At 41.3% G+C, this 18,850-nt stretch overlaps 1 protein-coding gene across 3 annotated transcripts; it reads left to right on the forward strand.

The window, feature by feature from the left end:
- Positions 1 to 724: 724 nt before the first annotated feature.
- Positions 725 to 16,082, forward strand: LOC117521660 (serine/arginine-rich splicing factor 11-like). Of its 3 annotated transcripts, XM_034182983.1 has the most exons (12): positions 725 to 927; positions 3,729 to 3,862; positions 10,286 to 10,401; positions 10,483 to 10,560; positions 10,637 to 10,674; positions 10,751 to 10,884; positions 11,634 to 11,712; positions 14,932 to 15,051; positions 15,134 to 15,223; positions 15,309 to 15,380; positions 15,487 to 15,634; positions 15,725 to 16,082. In XM_034182983.1, exons 1-12 carry the CDS (start codon positions 803 to 805, stop codon positions 15,917 to 15,919), a joined length of 1,329 nt encoding a protein of 442 aa, XP_034038874.1. In that variant the 5' UTR covers positions 725 to 802; the 3' UTR covers positions 15,920 to 16,082. The 3 variants fall into 3 exon arrangements, with proteins under 3 accessions (XP_034038874.1, XP_034038875.1, XP_034038876.1); XM_034182984.1 differs by lacking the exon at positions 14,932 to 15,051 and having other exon boundaries at positions 727 to 927; XM_034182985.1 differs by lacking the exons at positions 725 to 927; positions 3,729 to 3,862 and adding an exon at positions 9,584 to 10,078.
- The last annotated feature ends 2,768 nt before the right edge of the window (positions 16,083 to 18,850 follow it).

The raw sequence follows: 18,850 nt of genomic DNA on the forward strand, positions 1-18,850 counted from the left end.
TGCGTGCGCAGCAGTCAGTGCGTGTGGGAGAGAAAAAAAGCTTGAGTATCGATCTTTTTACACGAGGATCGTTCAATATCAATACCAGCATTGACATCGATATTATCGATATTAGGATCGATCCGCCCACCTCTACTTCAGGTCTATTTTGTCCCCACCTAGCTTGCGAAAGAGCGACCGTTGTCTCTTCCTGCTACAAAACGCCCGCTCTGACTGAAAATGAATGACAAGTTATCGTTTTGCCTCTGTCGCTTACTGTCGCTTGTAGCTAAAGTGACCGTAGCAATAACCATGAAAATTCCTGAAAAAGGACTAAGAGGCCTGTCAGATTTTCAATATAAAAAAACAAACAAAAACAAAACAGTTTAATCATAAGGACCAAGTTAAAATCAAACATCTTACTTTCTGCTATATTGTGTTGACAAGAGGAAATTATACTGGCGCCATAAAACTACAGCGTGCATGATTTAGTGACATCTAGTGGTGAAGTAGCAGAAGCGACTAATGCTGGAAGAAGGATTTTTTAATTTATTTATTTTTGTCTTGGGGCTAACCCAATAGCGCTTCCAGGTCACGAGGTGGCGGTAATGGACCACAATTCAAACCCGATCGCAGCTGTAAGCAGCGCTAGCAGCAGAAGAAGAAGCATTAGCCTCTCTTATCCCCAATCTCCAACTTGGCGGTAATAGGCTCGACTAGCTAACGTTTAGTCACATATTACAGTCACACGAATTAAACAAACATCGTTTAAATTTACGAGTTCAATTTGGTGCTATCCGTCTTAAAATTGTAAGTCGGAAAGATGAGGTTACAACACGAAGGTGGTCCAGGTGACGAACGTGTCTCCAAGCACAACACGGACCAGATGAGGAGACCGTTGTTCGGTTTTTTGGGAACCATCGAAGAACTGAAGCTTTTTCCGCCAGAGTGAGTTCATCACATTAAATACTAAAATGCGTATTAACTGTCGGGTTAACGTGAGTTCAGTGACAGCTTATTTTATTTTTATTGAAAGTTACTAGCTCGATGACGACGGGTATTGTAGGCCTCATGTAACCACAGTGCTAAGTAATCCTGGTTCCATCATAATGCTAGATGCTAACCAACTTAATTCAAGACGTTTTAGAAAAAAATGTGATAATTCCATTGTCACAAGCGCAACTTACTATGAAGAGTGTAGGTTTTTTTTTTTTAAATATTATTGATGTATATTTATTTTGCAGTTAATGGATTACAAGAATACTTTTTTCCGCGATTAATTTTAGTGGTTAAAAATGTACAAATTGTACACAAATGCATATGTCGAATGTTACATTTAAATAGTAAATCTCAAATATCAAGTACAAGATTTAATGCCAGTAGATTTGCCAGCAAATAAATACACTCAACAAAATTAAAACGCAACACTTTTGGTTTTGCTCCCAATTTTGTATGAGATGAACTCAAGATCTAAACTTGTTTCCACATACACAATATCACCATTTCCCTCAAATATTGTTCACAAACCAGTCTAAATCTGTGATAATGAGCACTTCTTTGCTGAGATAATCCGTCCCACCTCACAGGTGTGCCATATCAAGATGCTGATTAGACACCATGATTAGTGCACAGGTGTGCCTTAGACTGCCACAAATAAAAGGCCACTCTGAAAGGTGCAGTTTTTATCACACAGCACAATGCCACAGATGTTGCAAGATTTGAGGGAGCGTGCAATTGGCATGCTGACAGCGGAATGTCAACACAGAGCTGTTGCTCGTGTATTGAATGTTCATTTCTCTACCATAAGCCGTCCCAAAGGCATTTCGGAGAATTGGCAATACATCCACAGCCTCACAACCAGCAGGACCACGTGTAACCACACCAGCCCAGGACCTCCACATCCAGCTGTTCAACTCCAAGATCGTCCGAGACCAGCCACTCGGACAGCTGCTGAAACAATCGGTTTGTATAACAAAAGAATTTCTGCACAACTGTCAGAAACCGTCTCAGGGAAGCTCATCTGCATGCTTGTCGTCCTCATCAGGGTCTCGACCTGACTCAGTTCGTCGTTGTAACCGACTTAAGTGGGCAAATGCTCACATTCGCTGGCGTTTGACACATTGGAGAGGTGTTCTCTTCACAGAATGAATCCCGGTTTCACACTGTCCAGGGGCAGTTGGCAGACAGCGTGTGTGGTTGTGTGAGTGAGTGGTTTTCTGATGTCAATGTTGTGGATTGAGTGGCCCATGGTGGCGGGTGGGGTTATGGTATGGGTAGGCGTCGTTTATGGACGAAGAACACGGGTGCATTTTATTCATGGCATTTTGAATGCACAGAGATACTGTGACGAGATCCTGAGGCCCCATTGTTGTGCCATACATCCAAGAACATGTTGCAGCAGGATAATGCATGGCCCCATGTTGCAAGGATCTGTACACAATTCTTGAAGCTGAAACTGAATGTCCCAGTTCTTGCATGGCCGGCATACTCACCGGACATGTCACCCATTGAGCATGTTTGGGATGCTCTGGACCGGCGTATACGACAGCGTGTACCAGTTCCTGCCAATATCCAGCAACTTCACACAGCCATTGAAGAGGAGTGGACCAACATTCCACAGGCCACAATTGACAACCTGATCAACTCTATGCGAAGGAGATATGTTGCACTGCATGAGGCAAATGGTGGTCACACAAGATATTGACTGGTATCCCCCCCAATAAAACAAAACTGCACCTTTCAGAGTGGCCTTTTATTGTGGACACTCTAAGGCACACCTGTGCACTAATCATGGTGTCTAATCAGCATCTTGATATGGCACACCTGTGAGGTGGGATGGATTATTATTATTTACATAATTATTGTATGGCCTTGCCTTACAATATAAGGCGCCTTGGGGCAACTGTTTGTTGTGATTTGGCGCTATATAAAAAAAATTGATTGATTGATTGATTATCTCAGCAAAGGAGAAGTGCTCACTATCACAGATTTAGACTGGGTTGTGAACAATATTTGAGGGAAATGGTGATATTGTGTATGTGGAAAAAGTTTTAGATCTTTGAGTTCATCTCATACAAAATGGGAGCAAAACCAAAGTGTTGCGTTTATATTTTTGTTGAGTATACAATGAATGTTTGAGTTCAATGGTACAAATATTTCATGAAGTGAAGATGGAATGTACATTCCATCTTACCACTGATCACAACAATGTAAAGTTTTCCTATGTGTGACTGATTAATCAGAAGTTATTAGAAGCTGTTTTTGTCAAAAAGTTATTTATGGAGCCACCTCGGATTTTCCACTGACCATTTATTTTTGTACACATAGTTTGTACTGGGCCGGTGTGTGTGAGACACATGAAAGGGAACACAATGGCGGATTCTCTTGGTGAGAAGACAACCACAGAGGAAGGTTGTTGTTGCTGTCCTCTCTGTTGAAGCCACACTGAACTCTGCCACAGTGGGAGAGGACACTGTTAGCGCATGAAGTTAGTGAGGAAGTTTGGGATGTCATGATACCCAAGCTAGCTGGATTAAGCCACATTTGCATCCTGATCTTGGCAAATCCCTTTCAAATCTGGCTTGGAGGTGGATTGAGGCAGATAGAAAATAAGATTTGGGGGAAAAAAAACTAGCCGGATTGCCAGCTCCAGTCTGAACACAGTCTTATTGTTTAATCGAGTCTGAAAGTAATAGTTGTAGCCCTGTTGTTTCTTTCCTTGTTATATCTCCCTCTCTCTCCATCAATAGTGACTCTCCTATGCCGGTGACATCACGGGTCTGCTTTGTGAAGTTCCAGGAGCCCGAATCGGTTGGTGTGTCTCAGCACCTGACGAACACGGTGTTTGTTGACAGAGCTCTGATTGTGGTCCCGTTTGCTGAAGGTTTGTTTCCCAGTTACTCCCATGAATGAGTGGACATTGTTGATTGAATGGCATGGCTCGTGAAAAGTGAAGCGTCAGTGGCTATTTAAAGAAAGCCATTTAATCGGTCCTTGTAATGGATTTAGCAGATCACGCCATTATTTTGTAAGATAGTTATTAGCTAATTCATTGTTATTGTCACCCCCCCATGCTCTCTGTATCTCCTGAAAGATTATTGGTATGCTGAAATAATGTGTCCCACGTCTGTAGTACCACTCCAATGCAGAATGCACCTTAATTTCTAGATCTGAGCCATAAACAGTCACTCACTCTTCATTTAGTGGTACACTAGCATCAGCTTCACAGACTGAGGTTATCTTTTCCACACTGTGGGCCAACGTCAAAGTTCTGAAATCCAGCCATCCATCGAAGTTCAGAAATGAAGTTGTGTAAACTTTTAACCTTTTGCATTTTTTCTCCCCCATATTCGACTATCCTCTGTTAAACTTCTCTCTGTTATTTGTGTGCGTGTGTGTGTTTGTATATGTGTGGTTTTTTGTAGTGAAGAAGGCAAAAGCAGCCCCCTCGTTGATGGCTCAAAGTGGTCCTCTGCCTGCCAACAGAGGATTGTAGACATTTGCAAAGGCCAGCAAGCATTCAAGCCCCTACCCTCTCTTTTTTTGTCTTCTGTTGTCTCTCTGCCTTCTCTTTCTCTTTTTATAACATTTATCTTTTCAGGGTTTTTTATTATTTATTTTAATTGAAGGTATGAGCAGGGGTAGACACTAATGCCAGCCTGACCACATATTTTTATACTTTGGGCCTGTTCAGGTCAACATACTTGAAAACTCATTGGTTGCATAAGTATTACAATGCAGCCACAGCGCTGCAGTGGTTGGAAATCATTGCGATCGACATTCTCACTTGTCCTTTGTTGGACAATAACCTATTCTTTGGTTTTGCATGTTTCTTTGACCAAAGTACAGTGCATCCAGAAAGTACTCCTAGTGCTTCACTTTTTCCACATTTTATGCTACAGCTTTATTCCAAAATTTATGAAATTCATTTTTTTCTTCTCAGAATTATATATATAATAGCCCATAATGATAATGTGAAAGTTTTTTGTTTTAATTTTTGCAAACTTATTAAAAATAAAAACTAATAAATCACATGTGCATAAGTATTCAGTCTTTGCTGTGAAGCTCAAAATTGAGCTCAGGTGCATCCTGTTTCCACTGATCATCTTTGAGATGTTTTTACAGCTTTATTTTAGTCCACCTGGGGTAAATTCAGATTGGACATGATTTGGAAAGACACACACCTGTCTACATATAAGGTCCCACAGTTGACAGTCAGAGCACAAACCAAGCATGAAGTCAAAGGAATTGTCTGTAGACCTGAGACAGGATTGTCTCGAGGTACAAATCTGGGGAAGGGCACAGAAACATTTCTGCTGCTTTGAAGGTCCCAATGAGCACAGTGGCCTCCATCATCTGTAAATGGAAGAAGTTCAGATCCACCAAGACTCTTCCTAGAGCTGGTCACCCGTCTAAACTGAGCGATCGAGGGAGAAGGGCCTTAGTCAGGGAGGTGACCAAGAACCCGATGGTCGCTCTGAGCTCCAGCATTCTTTTGTGGAGAGAGGAGGACCTTCTAGAAGGACAACCATCTCTGCAACAATCCACCATTCATGCTTGTTTGGTAGAGTGGCCAGACGGAAGTCTGCCTTAGTAAATGGCACATGGCAGCCCACCTGGACTTTGACAAAAGGCACCTGAAGGACTCTCAGACCATGAGGAACAAAACTCTCTGGTCTGATGAGACAAAGATTGAACTCTCGTGTGAATGCCAGGCGTCAAGTTTGGAGGAAACCAGGCACCATCCCTACAGTGAAGCATGGTGGTGGCAGCATCATGCTGTGGGGATGTTTTTCAGCAGCAGGAACTGGGAGACTAGTGAGGATTGAGGGGAAAATGAATGCAGCAATGTACAGAGGCATCCTGGATGAAAACCTGCTCCAGAGCGCTCTTGACCTCAGTGTGGGGTGACTGTTCATCTTTCAGCAGGACAATGACCCAAAGTACACAGCCAAGATAACAAAGGAGTGGCTTCAGGACAACTCTGAATGTCCTTGAGTGGCCCAGCCAGAGCCCAGACCTGAATCTGATTGAACATGTCTGGAGAGATCTGAAAATGGCTGTGCACTGACGCTCCTCATCCAATCTGATGGAGTTGGGAGGTGCTGCAAAGAGGAATGGACAAAACTGCCCAAAGATAGGTGCACCAATCTTGTGGCATCATATTCAATAAGACTTGAGGCTGTAATTGCTGCCAAAGGTGCATCAACAAAGTATTGAGGAAAGGGTGTGACTAATTATGTACATGTGATTTTTTTTTTTTTAATTATTATTATTTTATTTATTTATTTTTACTAAATTTGCAGAAAAGTAATTTTTTCATGAATTTTGCGGGGGGGGGAAATAAATTTACTCCATTTTGGAATAACGCTGTAATGTGGAAAAAGTGAAGCACGGTGAATACTTTCTGGATGCACTGTCCCCCGTATTGTTCTGAATATAAAACAAGGGTTCGGGGGGGGGGCTATATCTGAAATACATGGCATCATCTTACCTCCACAACAATAGGTGGTGCTAAAAATCTAATGATGCATGCTCCTGGAACTGAAGTGGCCCACCCCTAAAAGTTAAAGTGACAGGGGGTGTGGCTGTATGATTTAGACATACAATGATCATGCTGAACAGAGTGGCTCCAGTCTAAGATAACAGTCGCTGAAAGGCTTTGATGGAAACTGACGCATGTTAATAAATACAGCTAATTCATCAAGCAACTCTCAAGCAATCAAGAAATGCAATGAGATTGTGTAGTTGGATAACAAGCCCAGAATACAGTCTTAAAAATACTAGTGGTAAGAGAAAAGCTTGCAGTGATCCTGAAAGCCATTTTCAGCAAACTGAAAGGCGAGTGTGTGTTAAATGAAACGCATTTTGTATAAAAGCTATTAAAACCAGTGATCCATTAAGTGTTTTTATGAACATTATTTCCTAAAAGCATTTTCATTATGAAAAACTGATATATATTTTTTTCAATATCTTGAGGGGGGAGCTGTCTCATAATCAGGGTTATTTTATATTCTGAACAATACAGTAATTTGATACTTCATAGGGTTTGGCTTTGTTCCATTTGGTTACATGAACATGCATATGCCGTGTTTTGCGCAACGTTCAATAAGAATGGGCAGTTTTTTTTTTTTTCTGCCTTTAACGATCAGCCAGAAGAATTTAAAATAAACGACTCCTCTCAAGTCAGCAAATATGTGTAATGTCTATCCCTGTATAAGTGGTGCCACCAGTCCAACATTGGGTCAGTCTTTGCTGATGCTTAAAGGGAACTCTGGGATTTATTTTTTTTTATACTCTGGGTTCCATTTTTATATATGCTTTGGTTCATCTTTTCACTTGAGACAAAAGCAGGGATAATCTATCCGGTATTGAGTTAGAACGCTGACACCCTTGGGGGATAAAACAGCTATATAAGAAAAGTTACAGGGTAGACTTAAAAAAAAAAAACCCCTCTCAGTTAAGTGATTCTTGTCATCATTGAATTGCCGGTGACATCAAGTGTCTGTCAGCATGAGAGGATCCCTATCTGGATGAACGTGTGAGTGTTTGCCGCACCAAATGTAAAGAAACTTTTTGAAATTACTCCTTATATGTACCTTAGTCTTCTTTCCGTCTTGGTGGCACCACTCACCACCAAGACTGTAAAAGTGATTTGTTGAGTAGTGACGGGAACTTGTGCGAGTTATTGGTGCCGTTATTGTTTCTTCTTCTCCGTTTCATTCCTTTATCAATTTCTTATCACTTTTATGTGTATGAAAATGTTGATTTATGCAGCCTTTCTGTGTCAATTCAGTTTTTTGTTGTTTTTTTTTGACCCAGAGGTTAATGCCATCACATTACATCTGAAATCATGACAATGGTGATTTTTTTTTTTTTTTTGTAGTTGGAACACTCGCCAATAAAACATACAGGTATTGATATTTTGAATTGGGCGGTCTGAGCTACACACCAATGGATTGATCGAAAAACTGAGAAACAGTTTTCGTTCATTCATGTTGTGAGCGGAAGACTGGACCCGTCATTGGCAGTCGACTTGTATGGAGTTATTGGAGAGTGGCATTAGCAAGTGGTATAACATTAATGCCACTGCCGTTTCTTTACATTATTGAGGAAATCAAGCATGTTTACAGCCGTAGGAATCCTCTTCATGCTACCAGACATTTCTAATGACATCTTTGCGTATTCAGTGGCAACAAGAAGCAGTTTACTTTGTTTTTAGCTCACCCCTTAGACTTATTTTGTATTGCTCTATAGCCCTCAATGGCTTTAGCGTTCTAAATCAATACTGGATCACTTATCGTTTTTTGTGCCGAAAGAAAAGTGGAACCAATAAACATCCGAAACACAGGCCAAAGTTGAAAAATCCCAGAGTTCTGGTTTTTCATGAAGCAGATGGGTCGTGTGATCAACATTTCTGATTTGTTTTGTTTTTGGAGTCTTTTTGTCACTGTTGGTCAGAAAATGCTGTGTTTTTGATTAATACTTCATTTTCAGTACCATGGCATTGGCATCTGCAAAATACAGTATTTAGTAGCAAGTACAATCATCTCCATCTTCAGGTTTAGAGGGGGTTTCTGGCTGTAATTGTACAAAGTGGTTGTTTTTTTTTTAAGAGTGATGTGTATATTACGTGACTCCGCCCTGTGTGCTTTAAGTTGAGGTTTTCTGAACTCTTCAGAAAAGAATGTCATCACTGCGTTGCCTTTTCAGGCAACTGATCACATGGGGCAAGCCTTGTCACCCAGAAAACCAGGAAAATAGAAGCGTGTTTTTGCTGTTTCAGTCTGCACTTAGCTGACATGTTGATCAAAAAAAGTCCATCTATAGGATCAGATTGGACAGACGATGTTGGTGCTGAGGGTGAGTGCTTTTATCACCGTATGCATAATAAGCTTGTTAGCTGTTCATTGTGGAAAAACAAATCAGATGAGCAGTGCTTTTTTTTTTTTTTTTTCTTTCTAAGAAAGTGCTGTGATGAAGTGATAGCGCCCTCTCCAGTGCATTTGTGCTGAGAAAAAAAAAATGCTATATGGACACGGGCCATTATACAATAATTTACTGTTGCAACTAGGTTCAGGTTCTGTCTATTTATTGTGATTTTTAACCTTAAATGGGTTACAACATTAAAACAGTTCTCAAAAAAATTCTGTGGTATGAAATGTCATAAATACTGTTGGTGAATTGTAAAAGCTTTGGAAGCCAATCACTGATGGAAAAACAGCCGTTTACCAGAACTGCCCATTCTTTTTCTGCGCACAATAACCTGATGATTCACCTGAACACCCTCAGGTCATTTTGGGAACTTTAAAGGTTTGGGTGCTTGTTTGTTTGTTTTTTTTGTTTTTTTTTATTAAGACAAATGCCTGTCACATTGTGTAGTTACACTTCCATGTCCACACCCCAGCGATATGGCACAGTTCATTACGCTCTTTAACAGTGGTCTTCTTTTGTTGTTGTGTTTTTTGCAGTTGTTTTTCCTGGCTCAGCCAGTCCTGTTTACCAGGCCCTGCTGAAAATACCATCCAACAGTTTTGTGTGCTGCAGCAAATTCTCTCTCCACTGTGTGTGTGTGTTTTTAATGTTTGCGTGTGAGTCTGTATTTAGGTTGTCTCTTGGTGAAATGATTGTTTTGGGGGTTGATTGAGGGTTTTTGCTTAATATAAAAAAGCTGATGGGATACATTGACTACTTAAAAATAAATATTTTTTTTTAACTGACCTGTACAAGTGCAGATTAATCAAACCCATGTCTTTGCATCAGTTTGATTAATTGCGGCAGGTAAGATGACTCGAACGGTGTCCTGCAGACTCGGCACCGAGCCTGTGATTGTCGTTTTTATACCACTGTGTCTTTTCAGATGTGTGTTCTTGGTAAGTAGACACTGATAGCTATGTGTAGTGTTCTTGCCAAATTCCTAAAACTCTTCTTTGTTGTCTGTATCTCGATTTTTCTCTGTGTTATATTTTTAGTAGCGAAGCCATCCAACGTGAGTCGCTTGTTTCAGTAAACCGTCTATATGAAAATTGAGGGCACAACCCAACTGGAGAAGCAGCTGTGCCTGCTAACGTTTGGTTCATGACTTAGAAAACACGTTCAGGTGATATATTCTTGGCAGTGTTCATTGGAGTAGTGTGATATATTCCAGCAATAGTTTTGCCACTGCAATGATTAAATGAAATTAAGGGAAGTCTTCTGAGAGCTGTGAGGTAAACCATTGATCTTAATTTGAGGATTACTGTTGTCTTCTGTGTTGATTTTTGCAGTGGCGGTGTCCTGTCCTAATGCCCACATTCTGTTCCTGCAGGCTCCATCCCAGACGAGGCTAAAGCGTTGTCGCTGTTGGCGCCTGCTAACGCTGTCGCAGGAATTCTGCCAGGAGGAGGACTTCTGCCCACGCCCAATCCCATCTCCAACCCAGCTGTGAGACTCACCGCTTCAGACATGTGATCAGAAAACCTGTCCGCTTGCTTTGTGTGAAAACTTGTTGTGCTTTAATTCCAGATGGGAGGAAACCCTTTTGGTCCCAGTATGGATGCAATGGCTGCATTTGGATTCCCGGGAGCAAATATGAATCCTCAGGTATGAGGAGGGTTTAAGAAATTCATTTCATGCCAGCTGATGTGCGTTTGATTAACCGACTGCTGTCTCTGTTCAGGCTGCTGACCAGTTCCTTAAGCTCATGACGGATCCAAAGTAAGTTTGGAATGAAGGGGTTTTAATCCCTTTTTTAAATGATTTTGGGTCTCCTAACTGCTTCCTTTTTGTTTAGACTCAATCCTTTGGCTGCAACCATGAATCTGAACGTGGGCCTGAAGGCCGACGCGAGCAATAAAGAAATTGAAGAGGCCATGAAGAGAGTACGAGAAGCCCAGTCACTCATTTCTGCTGCCATTGAACCTGGAAGTGAGTGGATGCAACTCGGAGAGGATTTTCATAGCAGTGACTTCCACCACAGTGGTTCCCAACCCTGGTCCTTAGGGACTCCTGAACCTGCACATTTTTCATGTCTCCCTCTGTGTGTTCAGCCAATCAAGCACTCACAGACATTAACCTCCCACCCTGTAGGTGTCGTCACTCCCTGAGGACCAGGGTTGGTGGAAGTCTTTGTTTTTAACCCTTTGAACCTGATGGCAGGTTTGAAAGGTGTTTTGTTTTTTAAAGGAATGAAAATTGTGACAACTCAGAAAATTTGTATTTTGAATTTCCAACTGTCTTCGAACTACCAGTGTGCACCATAATGCTTCCACTCGAAAAACACAACAAAAAATCTAAGTTTGCAATTGTGATTTATTCTGCGTCTCATTTAAAATGGGGCATAGTCTGATTCTGTAGAAAAAATAATAAAGCAAACCACCACTCAGCACAGTGTGATTGTGATACTCAAAACTATTCAAGGGGGGAACATATGACTAAATTTTAGGCTGAGAATTGGGAATTATCTTATTTTTACAAAATAAACTGCCATAGAAATAATTACCGGGGGGGTGTTTTGACAAGAGCAAAACACCCAGAGATTGATTCAAGTTCCGAGGGTTCGTCACTCTCCACTTGATTTGTGGCGTTTAAACAGATTCTGTATTATTTTAGTGGTGTTGTGTTTGTCTAACCTTAATCCAACCTCTTAACCTTTGCGATATCCTTCTGTTCTGTAGGTAAAGAGAGTAAAAAGAAACACTCTCGATCCCGGTCCAGGTCCAGGAGGAGGCGGTCCAGATCACGCTCAAGACACAGGTAGTCTCCATGGTGATGATGATAACAGCTGCAGTGGGTCACTGTTTTTGTTGTTGGGTTTCTGGCTGATAGGCCACCAACCCTATGTTGTGGTGCGGCGTCCGTCATAGTTGTCATCCGTTTATTGCAGTGTCTCTAAAATTGGCTAACTTTTTTCCTAATTTGTTAAGAGCATAATATGTTGGAAATGGCCATTGTTTTGCTGAAAACAGCCACATTGGGTATTTGGACTAAATTTTCTTGAAAACAAGGGCACAGTATGGGGCAGCACAGTTGTTTGAACCATTGCGTGATATTGCAGTATTTGACAGCTTTTAGGGACAGCCTGCCATTGTGCAACACAGCAGCACTTCATCCAGAAAGATGGTTTACGGTTTTGTTTTCGGCTCCAATCACTGAAGCAGTCGTGGAAAGTTCGGGGGTGGGGGGGGGGGGGTTTCCAGTGGAGAAGTGAAGACAAGGCAAATGGTAGAAGTTGTCAGTATGTTTTAGCCTACACACTTTGACAAGAGTAGCTGCAGTCTTTCGCCTGCAGAACCACCTCAACATGTTTGAGCTCCAGTTCATAAACAGACTGCAACACATGCCCACTTTACACCGCGTCACTTTGTCTTTGCATTTTCACTTTGTTTGCGTGTAATCTGCCCAAAAACTCAAAGAAAATGCTATTAGTGCAGCAGATGAATGGTAAATGGACTGCATTTATATAGCGCTTTTCCATCTGAATCAGCTGCTCAAAGTGCTTTACAATAATGCCTCACATTCACCCTGATGTTAGGGTGCTGCCATACAAGGCGCTCACTACACACCAGGAGCAATAGGGGATTAAAGACCTTGCCCAAGGGCCCTTAGTGATTTTCCAGTCTGGCTTGGATTTGTACCAAGGATCTTCTAGTCTCAAGCCCAGCGCCTTAACCACTAGACCATCACCTCTTTTTAGTGCATAAATCTGCCAGTGAGAAGATGGTTTGGGGCAACCCCCCCAAAAAAGAAAGTAGAGAACGATCTTCATTTACTCCTCTCCACCGTGCATCTCCACATCAGCCGCCTGTGCATGTCAAAGAGCCAGACTCATTGCTTGCACTAAACAAGAGGTGAGACTAGATGATAGAGTAAATATGTATAAAAGTTGAATTAATATTATTTGTGCTAAAATGTGTTATGCCAAAGACATTTAAAAACACACAAATGTTTAAATGTTAAAAAAATGTTTAAAATATGACTAAAGTTTTTTAAAAAACATTTAAAATGTTTGAAAAGGGTGTAAAATGTGTGAAAGAATAGAAAGTTCTTTAAAACATGTTTAACCCGTCTACCACCCCATTTTGGCTTGTCAGTATCTCAAATAAAATTTAGAACTAGAAATTTGGGGCGACAGTGCGAGGCCCATAGACCGGGGGTCTGGGGGCTGTTTTAGGCCCCCAGAAGCCAACGGTTTCTAGATAAGCTCAGATGCCTTCTGAGCATCCAGAACAGTAATTGTAATGTTTTGAGAAGACTATAAAGTGGACACCATTTGACTTATGCAATTTGAAACTATGGATATAAATACTTTATTCTGAGAATAGCCAGCATTGATTTTATTAACATCCTGGTGTAAATAAGGTATCACCACATGTGTAGAACTCAGAAAGAATGATAGTTTGAATTTTCATTAAAAAACCAACTGCAATGTGGTAAAATGTATTCATAAATATGAAAGAACAGGCTCTTAATAATTATTAACTATCGCATACTGTATTTTTTTTCTCAAGATTTGTTTTTGCATAAGTTTGAAAAAACAGATCATAAGTTTAGGATAAATTACTTATCATGAATTTAATTTTCGAAGTGGCACTAATGACAACACTCATACTGAACATAATTTTGCTTGCATAGACTGATTTTGGAGATCAAACAATAATTGCAGATGGGCTTTCTGAGGTCTCAGATAGCTTTTTGATTTCCTTTTCTAACTTTCAGAATTTAGTAAATTAGCATATGGTCCATTGATACTTATGCGTAGACACTAGTCCCTAGAGGCAACTATTTTTGGTTTCAAATCTGGGAAAATGCAGTCCCAGAAAATTCCAAATGTGACAAACAAGAAACAGGTGTAAACAAGTCAATGCTGCTAAAAATACAAACTTGCAGAAACCAAGATACTATTCTGACATGGTTTGCACATAAGACTGGCATAGCATGTTTCAAGTACACACACATATGTCAGAAGGTGGTGGGGGGACATACCATATTCTGTCCCCCCTGGTTGAAAATTGCGCCCATGTTTACAAAGGCTGTAAAATGTGTAAATGCACAGACATTTCCTTTAAAAACACAAATGTATTTAAAATGTGTTTAACATGTAAAAGCATAAAAATGAACACAAAGATGGTGAAATTGTGTGTATGTGTATGGGGGGGGGGGTGCTATTTCATTTGTTCTCTGAGGGGGTGGGGGGCTCACTCTCCCACACTTTGACAACCCGTGCACTAGACATGGCTCTTGAAAAGAGCAACTGCCCACTGGAATTTTCAATAGGCAGCCAGGTAGGGGTCAATTGAAGAATTATACAGGGGTCAAAATTTAAAAATGCTCCAATCAAACTGAACTCTACACCACATTATTTGTCTGATCATAATGATTCCAAAAAGGTATAGTTTGGACAATCTGTGACTGAACGTTATGGGGTGAAAACAAGAAGAATGGTGACAAAGGTCAATTTCAGTTTGTACAGGGGTCAAAAGTTAAAGTTGCTCCAACTTCGTAAATTGAAAATTCAAGTGGCCAGTCTTTTTTTTTTTCTTCTTTTTCAAAAGAGTAATTTCTAAAGAGCATTTGTGCCAAATTTAATGCTTGTATCACCATTTGCAGGATTCCTCTGTAAATATTCTCTTATCTGCTGCATTATATGTTTCTGCTGGGGAAGTGCTGTCTCCGGATGTAGGATTCCTGTGTCATATTTTAACCCTTTAGCGCCCTCCCTCAAATGAGACTGTGCTGCCCAGTTGGTCATTGACATTGTTCTTGTCCCAGAAGTATTTGCATAGATTTGTTCGTTTGGAAATGGCGGCCAGTTTTATGTTGAAAATGGCAATTTTGCCTTGGGTTTCAATTAAGCCGGTAACCCACAGGGCCCTTGGCACTGTAGATTTTTTTTTTTTTTTTTTTGGGGGGGGGGGGGGGGTGGTGTTGCTGCTTCCACATTAAAAGCACAACATGGTTTCCTTGTGACTGCAGACGATCCAGGAGCAGATCACGGCGACGCTCAAGATCGAGAAGCAGGAGGCGCTCGAAGACCCCACGCAGGCGACGCTCCCGTTCGAGAGACCGGGGCAGACGGTCTCGAAGCAGATCCAGGTGGGTCGGGTGGCAGTTTATGGTAGAGCTCTAAGTGTGACGGAGCCAGTCTCAGATACTGAAGCATCACATTTATCCACAGAGATCGAAAGAAAGATGATTTTGGGAAAAGACGATCTAAAACGCCCCCTAAAAGCTACAGCACGGCCAGGAGGTCCCGCAGTATGAGCCGGTGAGTGAATTTCGGATCCTCGTTGAAGGCACCGTGTCCGTACTCTGATTCTTATTGTTGTTGTGTGTCCCGCATTGATATGCAGGAGGCGCAGGAGAAGTCGCAGCATCAGCCGATCCCCAAAACGGAGAATCTCTAGGTCTCCATCTCCTCGAAGGTCTCAGAGCCCACCTATTTAAAACGCAGAGTCTAAGTAGTTTCCTTTTTTGTTGTTGTTTTTTTTATTTGTTTTAATGAAAGTTGTTCGCATTTTGTTTCTGCAGACACAAGAAGGAGAAGAAGAGGGAGAAGGACCGCAGGAGTGACAAAGAGCGCAGCGGCCATGAGGAACGCGAGCGTTCGGCCAGCAAGAAAAAGAGGGTTAAAGACGAACGGGAGAGGAAATCTGATGGCGAGAAAGGAGACGTGAAGGTTGGAAATGGAACTTTCTGTAGTTTGAAGCAAACAGATCTGAGGATGGTTTGTGTCTTATGTTGCATTCTTTCTTTTTTTTCGTTTCAGGTCACCAGGGATTATGATGAAGAAGAACAGGGTTATGACAGTGAGAAAGAGAGAGGCGGCAGGAAGTACTCCGATGACTCGGCAGTGTCCCCGCAGTCAGTAGAGGGTAACAACAGTACGGCGCGGCCTGCAAAGCAGGTCAAAGTTAATGGTGCTGATGACCACCGCGAAGAGGACATGGACGTCAGCGACTGAGCACGCCGTCCTGCTCCTTAGGTTTGTCTGTTGTGAAGCGAAGCACCCATCCCAATCTAAAATGTAAACCCTGCTGCAAACAAGTAGATGTTTGACAAGAAGGGGTTGATAGTTCTGTTGAAATTTTACACCGTTAGTCATCTTTGTTTGGAAGTACAAATACTTAAAATTGGCATTTTCTGTTTTTTCTTGAGCTTGCTGGTTTTTGTCAGCCTGGTTTTTTGATTGTTGTGCTCTTTGCTTTTCTACATTCTTAAGGGTTGCACGTTGGTTGTTTTTTTTTTTTTTTAATTAAATAGAATAAATCTTATTAGAGAACAGACGCTGGGAGCAGTTTGTTATTCTGTTTGTCCTTTATTATGTTTGCACAGAATGTCTGTGATGCTGGTGTTTTATTTTAAAGGTAGGTGATGTGGGTGTGGCTGCAGAACATTTTTAGCTGGTGTAAAAAAAAAAAAAAAAAGTTGTTGGATTTCCCACAGTATCTTCAGTTATGATAATCTTCTTCGCTGGGGGGCTTTTAATCAGCACTACAGTGTCCATAAAGTACAAATACAATTCTAACAAATGTCCAGAGAATAGGATCTTCAGCCACAGCATGCGTTTAAATATTCTCAGTGCATAGTTTACCTGATGTCCTGCTCTAGTTTCTCACACATACAGTTGTCAGTACAGTACAGTGTACCCCCCCCCCCAAAATCCTCACTCACACTGAACACAAAAAACTGTCACAACAGATATGGAGATAGGAAAGGAGGTAACAGGTGCCTGGATATCAGTTTGGAACAAACTTTCTCCCAGCTGGTTTTAAAAACATTTTCAAGTACTTAAAGTATTGCTACACAGTGTTACTCCTTCGAGTGCATGTGTGTGTGTATATATATATATATATATATGAGTAATGTAGAAAGGAATATTAAACTTGGGTCAGTGGCGGGTGGACTTGTGAATTATTTACAGATGTCAATGCAAAGTTCTTCCACATTAAATAAAATCTTTTTGAAAGTTTTGACCAGGGCTTTGAACCGGATTTTTTTTCCAGTTGGTTCGTTCCGAACAGAAACAATTTTAACGTTTCCAGTTTGGGGTTCCACCATTAGACGTTCCCGAACCGGTTAGAACAAAAAAAGTTACGTTCCGTCAGCTGTTTAACAAATGGCTATAAAATTATGCCTCTGTCTCATCCAGCTTAAGCCAAATTTGACAAATTCTATTACAACCTTCATTAAATTAGACATAATTCAAAACAATTATTTCAAATGTGTTTATTGTTAACCGAAGGATTGTCAACACAAACGTCAACGACATTATAAAGTCATGTGGCTATGCCACTCGATGGGCAAGCACAAAATCCCTCAGTCCATTCAGTCATCAGGTCATTTCTTTAAATTCTTAGGCATTTGCTACACCAACTTAAAACCTGGTTGTGACCATTCACAGTAGGCAAGGAAAGGAGGGGAAAAAAAAAACAGGCCATTCAATATTCATACCGTAATGTTTTTTTTTAACATAGGTCTACTAATAGGCCAATAAAATGCAATTCCTTGCCCATATCCATCAGGTATTGTTAATCAACAAACATGCTAACATTTATCAAAGTAGGTAACAAAAGTGGCTCACGTTTAGTAGGCAACAAAAACTTAAAAAAAAAAATATAGGCTACACCGCCACCTGGTGTTCCCATGCTATAGTACCCATTAAAAATTAACCAAGAAAGATGGAAGTGGAAATGGGTTAGCTTCATTCCAAACTGTTTATTCAAGCGGATGAAAAGGATATCCTCCAGAATTTTGTCATTCAGGGACGACCTAAGCGGAGAAAGAATAAACTTCAAAGATGAAAATGCACGCTCCACGCTGACTTGGGTCACGGGGAGCGCTATGACAGACGTTGCGAGTTTGTGCATATCTGCATTTGAAGCAGCCATGGATGCCCAGTAACGAAGGATGTTCTCGGTGCGCTTTAAACACACTTCTCTGGAACACTGATACAATGGGAACTCGGCCCTTTTGTACGACAGTGGTTTCTCTTTCTTTAGCCACCAGCAGCTTCTCAATTTCATTGTCATCTTCAGATGAAGATGATGAACGCTCAGCTACACTGTCTGTGTTTGGGGCGGCAGACAGGTTTTGGATCATGTCCCAAGTGCGGCACAGGTGTAATTTCGCCATCTCAGCCTGATTATCTGTCAAAAATAGCCTATAACTAGGATCAACAAATACAGCAGCCACAAATGCATCATTTTCAAACTGTGTGCTGACGTGCTTTCATGCACTGGACCAGTCGTTTGGCAAAGGGGCTGTCAATTTTGTCGGTATCTCACACACACTTCAGTCACAGGCTGTAAAAGTCACCTGCAGTAAGCTGTTCTGATTGGATGCATTTAGTTGTAATTTTTGCAAGTTTCAGCACATTGACTAGATTTGAAATGGCCTGCCACTCGGATTCACTTAAATGCAGCTCATTAACTGTAGGCGACATGTCATCACAAAATGATCTGAGCTTGCAGAGTTGCTCCAGCATATCGTGCGTGGAATGCCAGCGCGTTGGGCAGTCAACTGTGGCCCATTCTTTTGATAACAGCCACAACGTTTGGAGTGTGCAACTTTTTAGCAACACGGCGTGCTTTACCGATGTTAGACACCCCTTTCTCTTTCAATGCATCGTCTACTGCTAACTGTAAAGTGTGTGCTGAACAACGCACACTTCGCAACACCTGCCTCTAAACAACAGAATCGATTTCAATATCAGGTTCTTTTTCCATGTCGTCAGCTTCTGTGTCCGCATCGTTGGTCTTCTCATCGTGGCCTGTCGCTTGCAGGTCGGACAATACTTGCACTGCTTTTTTCATGTTGGCACCGTTGTCCGCAGTGATCGAGTACACCTGCTTCAGGCTGATTTTATACTCTGCCAGTACCTCCTGTACCACAG

Source organism: Thalassophryne amazonica, chromosome 12 (genome assembly GCF_902500255.1).
Source record: "Thalassophryne amazonica chromosome 12, fThaAma1.1, whole genome shotgun sequence".
In the NCBI taxonomy this organism is placed as follows: domain Eukaryota; kingdom Metazoa; phylum Chordata; class Actinopteri; order Batrachoidiformes; family Batrachoididae; genus Thalassophryne; species Thalassophryne amazonica.

Excerpts from the sequence above, each read along its gene's own strand:
- LOC117521660 (XM_034182983.1), top strand. The coding sequence starts at position 803 with ATGAGGTTACAACACGAAGGTGGTCCAGGTGACGAACGTGTCTCCAAG. Across the intron at positions 928-3,728 it reads CTGAAGCTTTTTCCGCCAGA|TGACTCTCCTATGCCGGTGA; the intron begins GTGAGTTCATCA and ends CTCCATCAATAG. Across the intron at positions 10,561-10,636 it reads GAGCAAATATGAATCCTCAG|GCTGCTGACCAGTTCCTTAA; the intron begins GTATGAGGAGGG and ends GTCTCTGTTCAG.